This window comes from Chelonoidis abingdonii, chromosome 2, assembly GCF_003597395.2.
Source record: "Chelonoidis abingdonii isolate Lonesome George chromosome 2, CheloAbing_2.0, whole genome shotgun sequence".
NCBI classification, from domain to species: Eukaryota; Metazoa; Chordata; order Testudines; family Testudinidae; genus Chelonoidis; species Chelonoidis abingdonii.
The window spans coordinates 209,463,019-209,483,526 of record NC_133770.1 but is presented as its reverse complement, the minus strand read 5'-3'; the positions used below and the strand labels follow the sequence as shown (position 1 = coordinate 209,483,526).

Below are 20,508 nucleotides of genomic sequence, written 5' to 3'. Positions count from 1 at the left end.
AGTAATGTAGAACAGCAGTTGAGAATTTCAGCTTGGATTTGAAGAATCACACTGGTAGTAACACTAAGATAATTAGTAGCCTTAGTTGTATAACATTGATCTACATACAAGTACCAATGATTTTAGTCATTATTTAAATATACAGCTATATGATTTTTTGAAAGCCACTTGCAAGAGGAATTGTGCAAATATTCCAAGTACAGTAATTGAGCTGTAGAACAAAAAAGGACAGAAAATAAGAAAAAGCATTTAGAGCAAGTAAAATACATATGATCTAAATCTATAAAACAGCTGAGGGAACCACTTTTAAATGCTTTATGATACATGCATGTTGTTGATATACATGGAATTTGTTGGGGATGCAAAGATAAGGCAATAGTAAAAACTGTTTCTCAGACCTTGTATTTCAGAGCATTCAAGTGATCACAATGTCTCGCAGAAATATAACATCCTGTGGGTTTTTGTTCGGTGACCTATTTTTGAGCTCTCTCAGCATTCTCTAGTGCAACATTCTCCTCCTCTCATGTGAAAGACAGTTCAAGTTAAGCTTATTAGCTGAATCAGATTCCTCATTCCTTTACTATGCAGATGTATTAGTTTATGCAGTTGCATATGAATTTCAACCTATATTTGAGCCTAGGGTATAACAGCAGAAACAGTTCCTCATGAGCTGAGGTCTGAAAATTCTGTGCCTAGGATGATCTTCATTTTCCTTGGATAGCCTTTTCTTTATTCACAATGTGCTGTCTAGTTCTGGGTCTTTTGGTGGGAAACGCATTTAACCCACCACCTGCCACATTTACCTTATAGCCATACCAAAATTCTCAGTTTTAAATTTCTCTGTACATTTCTGCAGGGTGAACTGAATTAAATCATCAATTTTAATCATGATTTAAATCAGCACACAGGAAATCTTGTTTTGAGTAATCGGTTTTAATTATGGTTTGCATCTGTAATTTTTAATTATTTTCCTAAATTATTTTCCTATTTTATTGGTTAGTAACCAATAAAACATGTTGATTTGCAAGTGAATATAGCATTAAATTTAGTGCTCTTTTTTGCTAACCAGGAGGATACACTATATTATACACATTTATTTAAGCAATTATGTAATTTAATTTATATTTATTCAGATTCTTACTTATTATATTTTGCTATGTTTAAAAACAGCAAAGGATGCATTTTTTATTTACTAGACGATTGTTTACTTTTGATATGTGTCAAGCTCTATAAGAATGAAAATTCAAATTAAATTAAAAATTCACAAAAACAGCATTTTAACATTTTTATTAAGTAAAGCTACCTTAAATGTGATCAATACGGAAGTAAAAAAAGTTTATCAAAACATATTTTGTATTTCAAACTAATTTACCAAACTAAGTATTATTATCTATAGTAGTGAATTCAACTGATTGTTTCTGGTCACCATGTCCTTCTAGATTTTACAACTAGTAGATCTTACTTTCTTACTCCCAGGTTTTTATTCAAAGATTAGAAAAGGAAAACCAGCTTGACTGCTTTTTCAGTTCCTGATTGGTTTCTTAACTTTGAATGAACAAGTCTCTAGTTCAATGAACTAGTTGAATAAACTGAAATGAAGAAAATATTTTCTTTGCTCCTGCAGAGACTGCTGCTGTCAAATGCTGGTTTGTTAAACTCTGGTTCCAGGTACTCAGCCAGTTCAGTGGTTTGACCTTCTGTAAATTTGGCAGCAAACATACTGCTTAATATTATTTTTGTACATCATTTAAATTAAAATGTTTAGGCCTTAACATAGGTTTCTAGTTTCTAATTTAATTTTAAATAGGTTTATTTTTTTAAAATTAACCTGTATTTAATTTAAATGAAAAAAATCTGATTTAAGTAAGACTAATTTTTAAAACAAAATCAATTTTTGTTGTTTTGTTTTTTTAAATAAAATCAGGTTTTTTTATTTTAAAACAAAAATAACCAATTTTTATCCATCTGTATTTCTGCAGAAAACTATATCAAAGCCTTCCCAATAACTGACAAAGATTTTCCTGGTTTTGGGGATATTGGATAGTTTTTTCTAGTCATACAATAAATATACACTTTGACACTGATAGTGACCCGAACCAAGAGTTTTAAATATCACGCATCCCAGGAAGGATGACTGATTGGAAATTGGCAAACAAGAGTTGTTGTTGTTAAAGGAGGTCTCTGGCTTTTGAGGGGGCTGTTGCTTAGAGATTATTCTGTCATATTAAAAGTTAATTGCAAGTATTTTTTAATAAAAAATACTTATTTTAGGACTACATGCTGAATTCCAACTGAAAGTTTAAATACACAAGAGATCTTAAACTTTTGCCCTTATTTTAGATGCTTTGGTTCCCACATTGATCTGACATTGCATCAATTTCTATGATCATGAAACCCTGGTAGAGCATGCAGGCAACTTACTTGGGGGTGGGGTTCAGGTAGGTGCCATTGCTTTACTATATAGTGTGGTTTAGCAGTGGGTCTTTTGGTATATACAAATATTTAAACTTTATAAAATTATACCAAGATGGTAAAGCAGTGTCTCTTACTTGTTTAACCCCTCTACATCCATGTGTGCTCATGCTGTCAGGCTGGAACTATGCTTCAGCTACACATCCTTTTCAAATCAGAGCAGGAGCCGATGTTTTTTGACTACAGAGGACCTAAAACAAAACACATTACACTAGCTTATGTGCATGAATTTCCTTCTTAGTCTTGTTTTTAGAGGCACTGAGCACAAAACCTTACTTGATCTTGGCTTTATTTTGTAACATACAGGTCACCTTGAGAGGTTTTTCTGAATTAACTTCATTCTTTGTAGGGAGCCACCGAAAAAAAAAAAGCATCTAAAAAGAAAGTTTGTATATTAATAAGGAGGGGTGGGTAGAAGAAAACCTGTAAGTCTAAAGCTGGGTCTACACTGCAAATTAAGGTATAAATAGTTGCCAGCTTTAATTTAGCTAGCCTGGGTAACAGTAGCAATGAAGACATGGCGTAATGGTCCCTGGCGTGGTCTAGCAACATGAGTAAGCACTCTGTGTCCATTGAGGGTTTATATTAGGGCTTGTGCTGAAGCCCGTGCCACCACATCTTCACTACTGTTGTTACCATCACTAGTTAGATGAAAGCTAATGGGTATACAATTCAAGTTAATTGGCAATGTGGACATACCCTAAATGTAAAGATGGTTGATATACTTGTTTTCAAGGTCTCTTTAATTTCCAATCTAAATATTTTAAGGAATAAAATCAAGGGTGGATGAACTAAAAGCAGCCTATGATCGAGAAGAATCTCCCAACTTGGAGGAATATGAGCCGAATACCATAGCCAGCTTGCTGAAACAGTATCTACGAGAACTGCCTGAAAACTTGCTTACCAAAGAGCTAATACCCCGCTTCGAAGAGGTGTGCGGGAAGAGCACAGAGGGGGAAAAAGTTCAGGAGTGCCAACGCTTGCTGAAGGAGTTGCCAGAGTGTAACCATCTCTTAATTTCTTGGTTGATTGTGCACATGGACCATGTTATCGCAAAGGAACTAGAAACAAAAATGAACATCCAGAACATTTCTATAGTGCTCAGCCCTACTGTTCAGGTACATGCGCAACCCAACATGTGAGCTGTATTGCAGTCCTAGCAAGAGATTCTTTAAAACGTCCTCTCTTAGAAATGTGTACACAAACTATAAATGTTATATTGCAGTTGAATAATAGCTTCTCTTCATATATTCTTCAGGACTTAATATTTTGGTTTTACTTGTTCCTAATGTGGGCTGGTCTGAAATCCAGATGAACATATTTGGCCTTTAAATATAGTTACATAATGTAAGCATTATAAACACTGTTGTATGATTAGTTTTACAAGTACGCTAACAGTGTGCAGTGAGAGAGGAGGAGTGGAAGCCTTTGATACCTATAGTTGCGCACACACTTCATTAGAATTTGTTAAAGTTGGTGGTTTAATGATTTATCATTGAACAATATTGTATTAGTGCTTAACTCCTATATCATGCCAGTCAATCCAATTCTGTAAACACAGATTTTCCTCATGAAATAATTATTTGGGTATATTGGCTAAGTATCAGTTAACATATTATCAGAAGAAATCAAATGGACCTAGTGAGAGTTTTGAGCAATAATTGGATTACAGCTTAATTTTTAGTTATACTTCATATATTTTTTTAATTGGTCACCATTTGGAATTGGAGTTTTGCTGCATAATGCACTTTGTGATTGGGGTTTTTCAAAATCTTACTTCATGATTTTATAATCTCAGTAAGGCCCTCCAGCAACAGGGTTGGGTTTTACTCACTGATACTTTGTTGTGGCAGCCACTGTCCTGTCCTCCTCCCTAACAGAATAGGCATGAAATTAATGCAATATAACTCATGTCCTGTCATGTCTTATTGCTTACATAGATTTAGGCAATAATATAAAAATATAAAATTATATATAAAATATAAAAGAACTCTGTCACTTATTTCAACACAAGTTGTGAATTTCCATTTGATAAATCATATCCAAACAAATCTAGTCTCAAGGCAATGAGCATAACGGCAGCTCTTTCAAAAACATTTTGTAGCCAGCTTTTTTCCCCCTTTAAAGTATTTGAGATGTGTTTAAAGGATATTTTAAATCTGCTGAAATATTGGGGAGAAATAGAGCAAGTGGTTATTCATGCATAACTCAATGATTCCCTTATTTTTTTAGCACTTCACAGTATGGTAGATGTTACTTGCAGCCCTGTACAGAGTCTGTTGTGGGATTATCCTTTAAAACTGTAAATGTTAGTTTAGCTGAAGTCTGTATCTGTAAGGAAGTGGGGATGTCATTCTGAGCATTTTAGCAAACATGATGAAATATGTGGCCTAATAATTATAAAATGTGTTATCATTAACCCTTTAGTCTGAGAGTTAGGCCAGTCTACACTACAGACCGATATCGGTATAACTACTTCGCTCAGGGGTGTGAAAAATCCAGACCCCTGAAAGACGTAACCCTCCATGTAGACAGCACTATGTTGATGGGAGAGCTTCTCCCATTGACATAGATACCACCTCTTGGGGAAATACATTAACTACACCTATGGGAGAAGCGCTCCTGTTGGTGCAGGCACATCTTCACTTAAGCGTTACAGAGGTGCAGCTACATTGGTGCAGCTGCGCCGATGCTGCATTTTAAGTGTAGATCTGCCCTCAATTTCCTGATGTTCCTGGCTTACTCCAGATTTTTAAGGTTCTGAGTTTTTCATACCCACTGATCTCTAAAAACAATAGCAATTGAATGAGGTAATACAGGCTGCTATAAAGGAGTCGCGTAGTCTGTTAAACACAGACAAATGACAAATGATCATTCTCATTTTGCGGTAAGTTAGAGAGAGAAAAATCAGCTTGGTCAATAAAAGGGAAAAAAACATAACTGGTGCAGTACAGTTTTTGTAAGGTCTCTCGTCTGTCACTAGCATTGACTTCACATTTTTGTGTATGGCGACAGGCCTAACAAGACACTAGCAAATTTCTGTGTCTACCGTTTATAAAGCTAACTATTGCAGGCCAACAACTTTTCGCTTGGCAATAGACCTATGTCTCATGGTCACCAGAGAGTAGAGTGATGTGAGACCACTAAGTGAATACAGTGTGGTCACGCTTCCTTCAGGCTAGCAGCAGATCATGAATTTCAGACATAATTGTATTTTAAATCAACCCTTGAATCTACTAGAAGTAGCACTGATTAGCTTGTTTGAACAGAGTTGTAGATATAGCCCAAAGATTGAAAAAAGCTTACATCCTTTGTCCGGTAAGATGCAATGTAGGGCAAATGTACCATTGATAATAACGGGCATTGTGTTAAAAAATCACCTTCTGAAGCAGTATTTTCACTCTCATTTCTTCCAGATCAGCAACCGTGTCCTGTATGTATTTTTTACACACGTCCAAGAGTTCTTTGGAAATGTGACGCTAAAGCAGGTGACAAAACCCCTTCGCTGGTCTAATATGGCAACAATGCCAGCACTGCCAGAAACACAGGAAAACATTAAAGAGGAAATCAGACGACAGGTTTGTCTTTACTTCAGTGGGTTAACAAATGTGTCTGGCCTGAAGATTATGTTCTCGGTCAGGCAGCTGAGACCTGATGGAAGTAGATCTCATAGATAGTAGTGATGGCTTTTAATTTCCCATGTGCTGTAACGGTTTGCTGCAAACTCAGTCATGTGGCTGAGTAGTTGGTATTTTGTTAATGTTTCCATTGTATTTGGGGGAAGATATGTTGCACTTTTGTAGAGGCATATAGAAAAACCAAGTCTTGTACTAATCATGTTGTGAGCTATTCAAGGACTTTCAATGTATGGGGATAGTGGGGACGATGTTTTGCAGGTAAGTGGTTTGTGTAATATCACTTCATAGCATGCTCTAGGATTTATTTAAATGTGTCTAAAGTTCATTACTAACAGGCCAATAAACTGTGGTAATAGGGGATGTGGTATAGAATTCCAAACTTGTGGAACTGGAAAGGTGACTTTTGTGCACTAGGGTTGCTTTGTGCTGCATCAGCAGTCTCCTAGAACTGGTTTGCCAGGCTACTGGGGGATTTCCCCTTGCCTGTGGAAATCCAGGGGTGATATAGAACTGCTGCAGCACCTCTTACACCACCTAGCTTTCAGTGCAGGAACAGGAGCTGAGCTGAGGCATCCCTATGTACTGGTGACTCCAGCTGCTATAACATCTTCTGGGAGCTGCAGCAGTTGGTTTAAAATACAGCAGCCTTCAGACTGCTCAGGATTGGGATGTTAGGGCTCAAAGGGCAACTTCCCAGTCCTTCTCCTAACATGTGCTGCACACCACACTGCCTAAACAGCAGATAAAGGCCAAGATTTCTGGGGAAATAGATACTGATTATAACTGTCTTTTGGAATGGGTGCAACTCTGTGGAGTTCAGTTCGGGGCTGAAGAGCTAGCTAAACAGAGATGCCTTCCATGAATATGGGAGATGATGGCACTAATAAACCACTGGATAGAGGAAGGAGAATGGAAAAGGAGCTAGAACTATTTGAATTTTCTTCTAGCCAAGTTGCAGTTCAATGTTAATGTAACTTCCAACATGTACTATCCATGCCAATGCTGGTGGTTTTCCCATATCATTCCTTAAGACCTCCAGAAAAGATCTTTTGTGAAAGTAGTAAGTTTAGATAAGGGGAAGGAAAGGGTATCTTATTTTATATGTCTTTTGAATGGACTTTCCTCTGTGTATAAAGATTTGTGCATTTTAATGTCTGGCTCTGCTTTTATGTGTCTTACATAATTTTCTGTGTTGGTGCATTCTTGGCATGCAGTCTTTATTATTGTATATTAGCACTAAGAATAAACTTGAAATTGCAACTTTCTCTAACTTGATTCTGCTGTTTATAGTTAAAGGAACTGAAACTTGAGGTGGTGAGGGAAAGCAGCCCCATGTAAATAATTTATTATTTGTATTCCTGTAGCACCTAGGAGCCCTACTTAAGAACCAGGTGCTAAGGGCTATACAAATTCAGAGCAAAAAGATGGTTCCTCCTGCAAAGAGCTTACAATCTAACTATAAGATAAAACACAACAGATGGATAGAGAGAGATGAGGGAATACAAGGAAACAATGAGACAATATGGTTAGCATGGTAGGTAGTGATCTCAGCACACTAGTAGCCTAACTGTTGGCAAGTTTTTTGCAGGCATCTCGGAAAAGAAGACTTAAGCAGGTATTTGAAGGCTGGTAATGAAGTAATTTTGTGGATGTTTACGTGGCGCTCCTCCCAAACAATAGTTGCAGCATAGACAAAGCAAGAAGGTGCTTGTTTGAAAATGTATTAAGTAGGCAATGAAGAATGGTATCATTTGCCGATTGTAAGCAGGAGTCAACATCTCAGTAGTGAGTGAGAGACAATTGGTAGGGTAGGGATGGGTGGTAAAATGTCTTGAAAGCGAAGACAAGTAGCATATGTTTGATGTGATGGGGAAGGGAGGAGCCGGGCGGGATGCAAAGAGAGAATGTGACCTGGCCAAAGCAACAAGCTCAGAAAATGACCTTTGGAGCAGCATTCTGAACAGATATGAGCAGGGCAAGATTGCATTTGTCAAGGAAAGGAGGTTGCAGTAATTGAGATGCAAGATGATCCAAGCCTGGATGAGAGTTTCAGTTGTGTGGATGAACAGGAACGGCCATATCTTTTATAGATATTACACAGAATGAATCAACAAGATTTAGATACAGACTGGAAGTGGGGGACCTAGGTAGAGGTTTGAGTCAAGGATGATGGCCAAGTTATGGGCCAGTAACAGATAGGATGGTAGCATTGTCCATAGTGATTAAGAAAGGAGAGAGGGTTTGGAGGGGGGGAGATTAAGAATGATGTTTTCTAGCCTTGTTGAGCTTGAGCTGAGAGCTTGATATCCCAAATGAAATGTCAGAGTGACAGGGCAAGATTTTAGTTTGGACGGAAAATGAAAGGTGTGGAGTAGAGAAGAAAAATCTGAGGTCTGGTCTACACTGGGGGAGATTGACCTAAGATACACAACTCAGCTACGAGAATAACGTAGCTGAAGTTGACGTATCTTAGTTCGACTTACCTTGCGTTCTCATGGCACAAGATCGATTGCCGCAGCTCCCCCGTCAACTTTGCCTCCCCCTCTCACCAAGCTGGAGTTCAGCAGTCGACGGGAGAGCAATCGGAGATTGATCCGCCAGGTAGTGTAGACGTACCCTGAGAGTCATGTGCAGAGAGATAATAGTTGAATTCATGCTTTTGGAGGAGATTACTCAGAAATAAGATGGAAAAGGAGAAGGGAATGGGACCAAGGACAGAGCTCTGTGGAATCCCCCTAGAAAGTTGGAGGAGGATCCTTTGAAGGACACACTGAAGGAGAAATTAGAGAGATGAGAGAACTACGAGAAGACAGTCTTGGAAGCCAAGGTGAGGGCAAGATTTCAGGAAGAGGAGTGTGGTCAACAGTGTCAAAGGTGGCTGACAGGTTAAGGGAGGTAAGGATGGAGTAGTAGTTCTGAGCTTTGGCTAGGAAGAGGTCAAGACTTTGGCAAGAGTGATTTCAGTGGAATGCAAGAAGAGGAATCCAGATTGGAGAGGGTCCAGGATGGAATTGGAGGAGAAGAAATCCAAACAGCAAATGAAAACGGCATGTTCAATGAACTTAAAGATGAAAGGAAGATGGGGTTGTAGTTAGAGAGGCAGCTGGGATCATGGGTCAGGTTTTAAGATCTGAGAGACTAAAGCATGATCATACTGTGAGAGGGAAGAGCCAGAGGGGAAGAGAGATTAAGGAGACGAGTAAGGGAAAGGGTCAGAGTGCGTGCAAGGGAGATCAGGAAATGTAATAGGGTCACTGGTAAGTGGAAGGTTTGGAGGAGAAGTGCATACAAGAAACTTCTGCACCTCTGACAAGAGAGGAGGAGAAGGAGAGGGTTGTAGAAGAGAGGGCAAGGGAAAGAAAGCGGAGGGGGCAGGGAAGGTCATGTTGTTTTGTCTATTTTCTCTTGGAAGTAACTGGCCAGATCCAGTGTGGAGAGGGAAGTGGAGGGTTTAAAGAGCAAGTCAGAGTTGGTGAAAAGGCAGCTGGGATTGAGGACATGGAATTAAGTTGGAGAAGTAGAGTGTTTTAGTTAGGAAGATGACAGAACTGAAAGTGGAGAGAATGAATCTGCAATAGAAAAAATTGGCTAGATCATGGGATTTGTGCCAGACGAACTCCACAGCATGAGAGCAGGATTGGAGGAAGAGGATGTTTGGGGTGTCCCAAGGCTGGGGGTTAGCAGGGCAAATCTTGTGATGGGAGACAGGCAGGAGAATCAGTGGAACAATCATATCAGTGGAAAACAGGCTAAATCTAACAGCTCAGAAGGAAGGAATAGGGTAATGTCTGTTTAGCCATGAATGCTTTATACAACCAAAATGAAGGTTGTTATGACAACAATGGAAATTACACTTTTTTTCCCTTCTAGAAGGAAACCAGTGAGTTCCCTACTTGCAGTCCAGGTTCTTGTGTCTACAAGAAATTGTGGTATTTTTCAGTTTCCCCTTCTGTAAAATGGGGATAGTGTATTGACCTCTTTTGTAAAGTGAGTCCTACTGATGAAATGTGCCATATAAGAGCTTGGTGGTGGTGTTGGTGTTATTGTGTATTATTAGAAAGTACTTGTATAGCACCGAGTGGTGAATATGATGCTTTTGGTGTTATTCTAGGAGTTCCTTTTGAACTGTTTACATCGAGACTTGCAGGCGGGGATAAAAGACTTATCCAAAGAAGAGAGATTATGGGAGGTACAAAGAATTTTAACAGCCCTCAAACGGAAACTAAGAGAAGCTAAAAGACAGGTGGGTCACTTTATTGTTCATTGCCAAACCTTTTAAATTCATAGATTGCAATTGCTGTGGGCTATTTTTGACCTGTTCAGAGAGATGACTAAAAGTCATCTTATGATTTCCTGTTATAATAGCTCCAGTGACATGCACAATTTTTCTTAACATGAAACTAACTCATTTTCAGGACCTCTCATTGCAATGTGCTGGAGTTGTTCTAAGAGAGCATTGAGATGTGTTTGATTTGGATTTAAGAAAGGGTAAATGTTGCTATGGGATTTTGGTTTGATTTTCTTGCTGCATATACTGTCTGATCTTATTTTTAGCTTGTAAGTACTAAAAAAGGCAAGTGGAGGATTTTCTAAACGTTAAAGTTGCTGGGTAATGCAAGCAACTGGCAGGACTGAGTAGATAACTAAAAGGTTTGCTATGTTCAGGGTTTCAAAAGGATGAGAGTTGCTTAAATGTGAGAGCAGAAATGGATTTGTAGAGGAATAGGTGAGCAGTTACTTTGCTAATGTCAATGTATCACAAGTGCCTGGGTCCTACTATTCCATTTGTTTCCAAAGGACATCCATTTAAAATTGTAGTTCTGAATGCTCACAGCAGTTCAGTAGGAAAGGGGTTGAATTTTCCCATTGTACTCCCCCGTCCCCCTCCCCCCCGCCTCCCGTGCCTTGTTTTTGAGTTGTGCTTTCAGTCTAATTTTTGATTTTCAGTCTTCAATTACATTGACCTTGAGCCTTAAGAGTCTGTGTTCATCAAACACATCACTCTTGTGTGCATAAAGCAATACGTCCTGAAGAGCCAGTAAATACAACTCCAATTGATTATCTACCCTGCGACATCCACAGTCTGCTCCGTACATACTGATTCCCCGGAACAAGTGACTCCAAAAGTTGGCCTTATTTAACTACCATGTGTCCCAGAAAGGTGGACAAGTGATGAATGACTTCTGGATACTGTTTTAAAAAACTTGAAATAAAAACAGAAATCTTCTCTGGGGATGATGACAATAAATGCAGCCTTTGAACAGATACATAGATTCATAGACTTTAACGTCAGAAGGGACCATTATGATCGTGTAGTCTGACCTCCTGCACAATGAATAGGGTTGTATTTATATAATGTGGTGATGTGGCCGGTAGCCTTTTAATCCAAACTTCTCTCACTGCAGGAGTGTGAAACAAAGATTGCTCAAGAAATTGCCAGCCTTTCGAAGGAGGATGTCTCCAAAGAGGAAATGAATGAAAATGAAGAAGTTATTAATATCCTACTTGCCCAGGTCGGTGGTGTTTTTAATCCCATTTTCCTTCTATTCTTCTTACCCTTCTGTTAATATACCAGCAAAGCAAGTTTTGGAATACAAACCAATGACTAAAGAGAAACAAATATATTTCAGGTTTATTAAAGAAACTTTTGCTTGTTAGTAAAGTTAGTCAGTTAAAGAAGGCTGTAAATGTTCTCTTATTCTCTGCATTTGCATCCTGGGAAGCCTGCTATATTGTCTGAATGGTACGTGTGAGATGATTCAAGAATGGGGAAGGAATAGGTGGCTGGTTGTTGGAATGATCCTGAGCCCAGAGTAGGCACATACTATAACAGGTGCTAAAAAATCCTGTGCACATGAAGGGTTCATACTTCTATTGCATATTTAAACATTTTCATATCTAGTACCACAACTGTTCTTTAATATAATCTAGTTAACCCTGTTAACTGTTTCACTGTTAATCAAAGAGAGGAAAGATTATCATATTATGGGATTTTCCACAGTCTAATCGATGTCTCACTTTGGCATCACCCATAGGTGGAGCTTGGGTTGTGGGAAGAATTTGCAGAGCACTACCACTCTTTTCTCCCAGTCTGTTTCATAACTGGATGAAGATCAAGATCCTTTTTTTTTTTTTTTTTCCTCATTTTAATTGTGTCTGTGAAAGTCTTGATAAGTTGAGTGCTGAGGTGAGGCTGGACATATAAGGCTGATTCTGAAAGTTTTGAACAGAAAGTGTAATGTACATTACAATAGAAATGTACTGATTAACTGAGCGCTTCGCATTGCATCACAATTGTATTTAAATGCTATAAAAGATCTTTGAATCCTCCTAACTTACCTGGAGCCAGAGAGCTAAAGGAGACAACTCCAGCACAAATGCTTGCAGTCTACTTGAAATTCAGAGCTTAAAACCTACTTTCTCACCCAGAGTGAGATTCGCAAAAGTACATAGGTGTCAAAACCTCACACTTGGGTGTCTAGGAACCTAAATCCCAGTGTTAGGTTCACAAAACTCCCACTGAACCCTGAAGGCACCTATACTCATTTGGTGTCTACATTTTCAGAGTATAGGTTCCCTCTGTGCTAAGGTTTCTGCCTCTGAGCATGTGCACTGCTGCCTCCTGCTACGTGTTGGGATACCTACCTTCTGCCTAAGCCCCAGTGTGATGCACAAACCAGGGAGAGGTAGGTGTTCTCCTGCCAATCTTGTGTGTGGAGCCTGACCTGGTAGGTGTGCTCACAGGCCACCTATTGCATCAGTCAAAAAGTGACTAGAGAAGCAGCAGCAGCAGCACCCACCTTATAACTTTTATTCCAGTGGTTGGAGCACTCAGCTGGGATGTGGAAGACCCACGTTCAATTCCCCCACCTCTTCCTGAGGGGGACGGGGGGAGGTATTTGAACAGGAGTCTCCCACCTCTGAGTGCTCTGAGCTGTGGGATATTCTGATCTGGGGCTTCCTCAGTCTCTCCTGTTGAATTTGTTCCACTGTGGATAAATAACTAGGTACTGGAGCAGGGACTTGGGTGTCTCAATACTCAGATGGGTGCCCTCACCACCAGGCTGTGGAGTCATTCTTACTCTTTGGCCCAGTGACTCTTTAATTATTTATCCATAGGAGTTCTTAAAGGACCCCTACAGCAGAATATCCAATAGCTTAGAGATTAGAGCATGCTGAGAGGTAGGAGGCCCCTATCAACTCCTTTCTCCCCCTGTGCCAGAGAGGGGAATTGTACCTGGGTCTCTCATATCCCAAGTGCCTCTGGGCTACAGGGTATACGGTGGGTGCCACCACCTCCTCCTCTTGTGGCCATTTTGTGTGGGTTTAGTCTGGTGCCTAACTCATGTTCCCAAGAAATGTCTTGGGCGCCCAAGCACCCTGACTCCAGGAGAAGGGTTCCCATTTGAGAGAGAGGTGCCTGGATTTAGAGGCCTATCTCCTTGAGAACAGCAAGAGTTAGGACCTACTCCTGTCATCTGCAACTCCCATTGGCTAACTAAGGTAGTTCCCTGCCTGGCATGCTGGCTTTTGTGAATTGTAGCCTACGTCTCCTATATCTCCCTGTTCATTGTACAGGGAATCTAGGCGCCTAACTCAAGCTTTGTGAATCAGTGTTCTACCTGTAATTTTGTAAAGTGGCTAAAAGTTAGGTATTGCAACACTGAGCATCACAATGCCTAAGTCCTTTTGTGAACCTAGTGTCCGATGTACACTATGCTCATCATGAAAGGGGATGAGCTACACACAGTTCTCATTGGCTTCAGGTCAGACCTCCCTCCAGTTGTTAGTTTTCTCTCTCTTCCTCTCTAATGCCTGAATGAGGGACAAGACTAAAGCACTTACTGTTTGAGTAACTTAGACTGTTGTTCTCCTTCACTTCTCTTGTTCATGTCTCACACTCTATTGCTCCTCTTTCCAAATACAATTAATTGGAAGCTTTTAGTAACATTTTTCTACAGATCTCATTCTTGCCTGCATTTTTACTGTGTTATCGGTAACAAGGTAACTAAAAACTTGTCACTGAAGGAGGCTCATTAGGTTTGATATAAAAAGTTAATCTTGTCTTATTGGATAGAATGCTTGCTAGGTAGCCAAATAAGTTCTGTGGACTTTTTAAACCCTTCAGATGTGTTATTTTTGAAATGCATAATTAAAAAAGGTAAGTGGAGGTGTTTCCTTCCTCAGTTCTGCATTCTTTGCTCCTAGCCTCTTTGGAATTGACACAGAGGAGTATAAGTTTAAAGTTTGTTTAACCCATTGGTTTTAAGTAAGCAGCCTTTAGAGTAAAGGACTCAAAATTTCCAGATCTTTGAAACAAGAACCACCTTTTCTTAATGCTGCGAGGCTGGCACAAGTGAAAGGAGACAAAGGCCTGGGCTCATATAAGAAGCCTGGTAGAAAAGAGGTTGATGTTTAGGGTGTTTGTCATGTGGAGAGAGTGGTGAGGGAGGTACTCAGTGTTTCCGTCGTCTTAGTCCCAGACCACCATTTTGGCCTTACTGCCACCCACCTCATCTGTTCTTCCCCAGTCTTCTTGGCCCCATCCATCATGACACTCTTCTGCCATAATTCTTGCCACCCACTTTCTATCTTCAAAGGTGAATGTAGGACTTGTCTACTTCTGTACTTGGCCCCAGTGATTCCCCTTTGATTTGAGCTTTGGCACCTGATGGAGTATGGGGAGCAGGAAATTCCAGCCTCACACCATTTGGCTTGTGCTGGAATTTGATGAGCCACAGCATGCAACAGTTCAGTAAGAAGATCTCAAAGCAGACATAACTTGATCCCAGATTAATCTTGGCTGTGAGAACTGATGGACCAGAGTAGTAGAAAGGTTGTCCAGCCTGTCTGCATACATCCACACTAGGACAAAACTGTGCTTTCAGCATAATTACATGAAATGTTTCCAGAAAACAAAGTTGTCTGGTCACTTCTGAGGATGCATCATTAGAAAGAAGAAATACTGTAGTGTATTTTTTGTAGATCATAAATCCAAGACCTCATGAGGTGAATTAATTGATCATTGCAGGAGAATGAGATCTTGACAGAACAGGAGGAGCTACTGGCGATGGAGCAGTTTCTGCGCAGACAAATTGCCTCTGAGAAGGAGGAGATAGAACGCCTTCGAGCAGAAATAGCAGAAATTCAAAGGTAAGAAAGAGCCTGCTGACATTGGATCCCCAGCCAGGCCAGAACTCTTAAAAGAATGTCTCTATAAAGGGTGGGATTTTGAAAAACAGAAGTGTGCAGTTCAAAATGCTAATGAAAAGCACAGGAACCTGATGAACATTACAGATTGCCTCGTTGCAGCTTTTGGGATATTTTCTTCTAGATCATAGTAGCTTGTGAAGATTTTAAGCATTAAAAAATCCCATTGTCTTAATGGACAAACTGCTTTTTTCTTTACTTCACCAAGAGTAGATTTTAAAAAAAGCAAAAAAACAAAAAAAAAAGCAGGGGAGAAGAAAGAAAACGCTTTAGTTTTATAAATTGCTGCAGAACCTCAAATGGATAGGCAGGTGAAAATAGCTACTTTTTCACCTCCTGCATTTCTGGCAAACTTGCACGTAAACAGGGCTTAAATTTAAGATCTCTTTTACTCTTTCAGTCGTCAGCAACATGGGCGAAGTGAAACTGAAGAGTATTCTTCTGAGAGTGAGAGTGAGAGCGAGGATGAGGAGGAGCTACAGATTATTTTGGAAGATTTGCAAAGACAGAACGAGGAATTAGAGGTGAGACAAGTGCATTTTACCAAAATTACCTTTGCTTTTCATGCTGGCTTCCTTGGGGAGTGGACTCCCACCCATGTGGAAGAATTTCTTTGACATGCAGTTTGGCTAGTGTTCTCAGTGTGAAAGAGAGAGAGAACAGGGAATTACTTCAGTCTCTCTCTGGAATATATTTAATTCTCAGGAACCAATGCTGCTGTTTTGAAAAGCTAACTTCATTCCCAAGGCTTCCTGCACCACGCGCAGTCATTTACCCATGTGCAAACTGGGTGTAAATTGCTACCAGATATGATTTAGTAGAGTCTCTCAACCACTTTGCCCTACAGGTGTAAATGACTGCGTGCCAGGCAGGGCCTGGAGAGTGGACTTCTCAGACTTTTTCCCCACACAGCCCTTTCCATTTCTTTCATGCATCTGTCTGTTTTTCCCTCCCTACAAACATTTGAGACTTTCTTTTCACCTGGGCACTGTCTGAATTGTGACTCTTCCTTAAAAAACCCATGGAGGGCCATTGCTCAGTTCAGAAATTGTTACTCACTGGAGGGTGACGAACATTTTAAAAGAGCAGCATTCGTATCCAAAAAATAAATACAGATATTTCAGACAGAGATTGAAGCAATTCTCTTATCTAGTGTGAGGAATAGTTCCTCACTGTCAAGGGCCAGTCCAAAGAACCTTTGTCATCTTTCCCTTGTGCCATTGTGATTTTCCTGGGTAGGAACAGTGTTACCTTAGCCAGCTAAGGAGAGCTCTAAGGTCCTTTCAATCCCTTCTTCCCACTCTGAGGATAGAGTTGTATTTCCGCCACCCCTCTCCCAGCCCTATGACTGGGAGTAAGATGCAACACTTGGCATATAAATTCTGGTCTCTTGGTGGTGCCTAGTGCTGTCAGGATGCTCCTGGGTTAATGTCCTTTACAATTCTCAATAGAAAACTCTGTACTGCTACTGTGTGGTGTTTTCCATCTGAGGGACTTAAATACTTCTCGGTTATTAACAAACTACAGCTCACGAACACCCTGTCAAGTACTATTCTCATATTATGGGTGAGGCACAGAAAGGTTAAGTGACATGCCTAAAATCATACAGAAAGTATGTGGCACAGCCATGAATAAATCCTAGATTTCCTGAATTCTAGTCCTGTGCTTTGACTAGCTAGCTGCTAACTTTGGTTAGCTGTTGATATGTCATATTTGTAACTCAGATTGAAGATGGGGACGATTTAAGAAACTGATTAAGAACAGACTCCAAAAAATGCATCTAAAGCTGCCTTGCTGCAAAAAATTAAAAGTAGCCCAGCTCTAAGAATAACATCTAAGACACTTCACTGTATTTCTCAACCTGTAGATTTGTTTTTTAAACTGCTAATCTCATTTTTTAGTAATTCCTGTGGAGGGAGGTGAGGCAAGGCAGCTCCAGAACTATTTTAAATGTAAAGTCTCTTTGCAGTCCATATTGGAATTGTCAGAACCTAATTGTTAAGTATTTAACTCGAAATATAGTTTACAAAAATCTTAAAGCAGCTCTGAACTGTTCTGTAGAGGGGTGGGCAGGCGTGCTCATTTTCTCATCTAAGTGTGTGGTTTTGGTCAGTGCAGCTGTTAGTCCATTGTCACCATAAATCTTCTGTTCCTTGTGGGGTTAGTTTTTTCATGCACTCCATTTCTGTTCATTCCTGTGTGTATATTTATGCACACGTGCACACACTTGTCTCTCTCCAAAGTTAGCAGCAAAGGTTACATTGTGTGATACTCTATTCATGGTTCAATAGCTACAGAAGTTACTGTTTTGTCGTACTTTTCTTTCCCTTGCTCAAAAGATAAAGAACAATCATCTGAACCAAGCGATTCATGAGGAACGAGAGGCCATCATTGAGCTGCGAGTGCAACTTCGACTGCTACAGATGCAGCGAGCAAAATCAGAGCAGCAGGTGCAGGAAGAAGACGAGCCAGAAAAGCGTGGGGGTGTTTCTCAGCAGCAAAGAGACAGTGTCCTGGAGACAAAAGCAGCTAAAGAGCAGTCCAAGGCAGTCAAGGAGCTAGTCAAGCCATCACCAAGCAAAGACAGGAAGGAAACTCCAATTTGATCAGGGTCCTTGGGTATTCATAAAATCAACTGGACTTAGCAAGGATTGTGCAATTTACTGTAATTCAGAGGCTAAAACTGCACAAATCTTTGCTGGCTGTGTACATTGTGTAAAGAATCTTGTCTTTTAAAACCTTTGAGATTTTTGTCTCCTTCATAATAGTGGTTTCTGTCCATTAGGCTCAGGTTACTTTGGAGGACAAAGCAATTAGAGGTTGGAGGGTGCAGAGGAGTTTTCCAGCTAGTGTCAGATTATTGGAGACTGATTTGCTTCAGGTGACTATAGATAATTCAGTAATGGTTTTATTTTAAACCAGACTAATTATTTGTTGTCATCAGATCAAAATTGGGAGGTCTTTTCTTTCCAGTCAATAAAAAGCAAAAACCTATCCACAAACATTAATAATTTGCCTTGTGAATATCTATTCATTCTCATTCACAGTCATTTGCTGCTTACCTGGTCACTCTTGCTTGTGCCTTTGATACCTTTCTGATGCAGATTATATACAAACGAGCTTTAAATTCTTTCCTGTTTGGCTAAAATGTCTGAAACTGCAGGAGATCATAGTTACCTAACAAATGCCCTAATAACTTCCTCATTTTACAGTTGTAAAATGTATGAACATCTGTGAGATTTGAATTCAATTTTTTAAGTATGTCCCTTTGTGGTGGAAGGTGTTCATCGAGAGCCAGTCAAGTCTTTTGGCAATGTAGTGAACCCATTTGCTGGTTTGTAAACCAGTGATCCTCATCATCATACTTGTGTAACACATATGCAGTATTCACACTGCTAATGCATAACAGCAGCGTTTTCTTAGTACAGAGAAAGGGTCCATTTTCAAGTGTTTTGAACTCTCAGTTCAGTCAAAACTCAGTGACCGATGCTTTAGTAATTAAAGGGGATTGGTTATGTTGTTTGCTTAGCTTAGAATAAGTTATCTTTGTCTAACCAAGCAATATATTGTTCCAGCTACAGAAATTCAAGCCATTCATGCTTTTCAGACAAGCCTGATGAAAGATGCCCAGTGGAGGGAGCAGGGTTTAGCAATAGACATTTTTTTCTTTAGTAACAATAACTGTGATTTACTTTTGACTCAGCTATTTAGTGCTACCAGCAATCAAAGGCCTTCATAAAATTGGCATAGTAGGGCCATTTTTATGTTTCAAATGCACTCATTTATATATGTCAAATGAAATGACGGTCATGAGACTAGTCAATAAATAGTCAACTCAAAAAATATTGAAAACAACTCCACAGAGTGCTCATAGCCTATCTTGTTTCTAGAATCTGGATATTTATTTTCAGCACCTGTTGAATGCAGTTGTATTCTTTATCTATTGCACTGTTGTGAATCATAGGCCATGATTTGATTTTGTACAAATAATGCTTTGATATGTTATAGAAAACAGCCTCATATTTTTTTAAAATTTGGAAAATAGAATTTATGAAGATTGAGAATGTGATTAGGTGGCAATTGTAAACCTGTAAAGCATTCTCCCTTGCCTGTCTGTTACATGCATTTTATATATGCTAGCAATATTTAAACATTTTGTTTAAATTCACTCTAATTTCTATCAAATTGTCATGGATTTTTCTAATCAGTGTTCTTCAGACAAATCTCTTAATATTGATTAACTTTCATTTTGTTAGGACCATATTCATCAAGCTAATAAAGTCAACAGCCATTTGAAAATAGTTTGTAATGTATCTACCTCACAGTAAACATCCATCTTTCGAAAGCAGCCTAGCTCACTTTGCACGCGCAACTACCTTCCTTTGTGTGTGGGGTTTGTTTTGCAGCAAACCCATCCCAATCAAACTATGAAATCCGTTTTTTGGATTGCCCTCCTCTAGGGACAGTTATCCTGGCATTTCTGTTATGAAACTCTGCTGAGGGAAAAAACTGGTTCAGGTCTGTGGTTTTCAAGAGCCTAATTTTACTACTGTAACTGAAAAGGTGAACTCAAAGATTTACTTTTTGAAACGTGAATTCAGGCACTCAGTTCTGTTTCTCCTGCAGTTACCAAGGAGCCGTACCACCTAGAGGGCTTTAGGTGTTTGGGTTGTCACCAGCCCCTGTAGCAGTAGGACTGAACACAGATCTTTGCAAGTAAGTACAGGAATTAAATGTTCATCCCTTGTTTCTGTAATAATGTAATTTGGCTTATCCATATTATGTTAAGAATTTGAGTTCTAAAAGTTTCTGGAAAAAAATTCAGTTCTCTTGAAAAAACAATTAAAGCAGCTTATGTCCATGTTGCTAATTCATAATAGACCCTTTTTTAATATAAATCTGAGGAGCAGAGCTATTGTGCATGATTTTTTGGTGTGTGGAGTTGTGGATTTGATTCTTAGTAACTGTTGATGGGTTTTTCATCCATCAGTTTATGTACCGAGAGGATACACTAAGAGGCCCTTTGTGCTTTGTCTGAGATCAAGTAAGTCTTAATGAAAGCAGTGCTAGATCTAACATGTATCTTACACATGTAATGAGTTAGTGATCTCTTTGAATGAGCCATTATACAGTTAAAAGAGCTGATTATTTTTAATTGGACAGTAAATATAACTATGAAAGTAATTTC

At 39.4% G+C, this 20,508-nt stretch overlaps 1 protein-coding gene across 7 annotated transcripts in view; it reads left to right on the top strand.

Moving 5' to 3' along the window:
• RALBP1 (ralA binding protein 1) overlaps window positions 1-20,181 on the top strand; it is a 56,870-nt gene extending 36,689 nt beyond the window's left edge. For all 7 annotated transcript variants that reach the window (XM_075062941.1, XM_075062938.1, XM_075062940.1 and 4 more), the window contains 7 exons: window positions 3,241-3,590; window positions 5,889-6,050; window positions 10,222-10,353; window positions 11,516-11,623; window positions 15,142-15,263; window positions 15,721-15,844; window positions 17,660-20,181. In XM_075062941.1, coding sequence (XP_074919042.1) covers window positions 3,241-3,590; window positions 5,889-6,050; window positions 10,222-10,353; window positions 11,516-11,623; window positions 15,142-15,263; window positions 15,721-15,844; window positions 17,660-17,926 — 1,265 coding nt within the window. In that variant the 3' untranslated portion in view covers window positions 17,927-20,181. The remainder of the gene's footprint in view (window positions 1-3,240; window positions 3,591-5,888; window positions 6,051-10,221; window positions 10,354-11,515; window positions 11,624-15,141; window positions 15,264-15,720; window positions 15,845-17,659) is intronic.
• The last annotated feature ends 327 nt before the right edge of the window (window positions 20,182-20,508 follow it).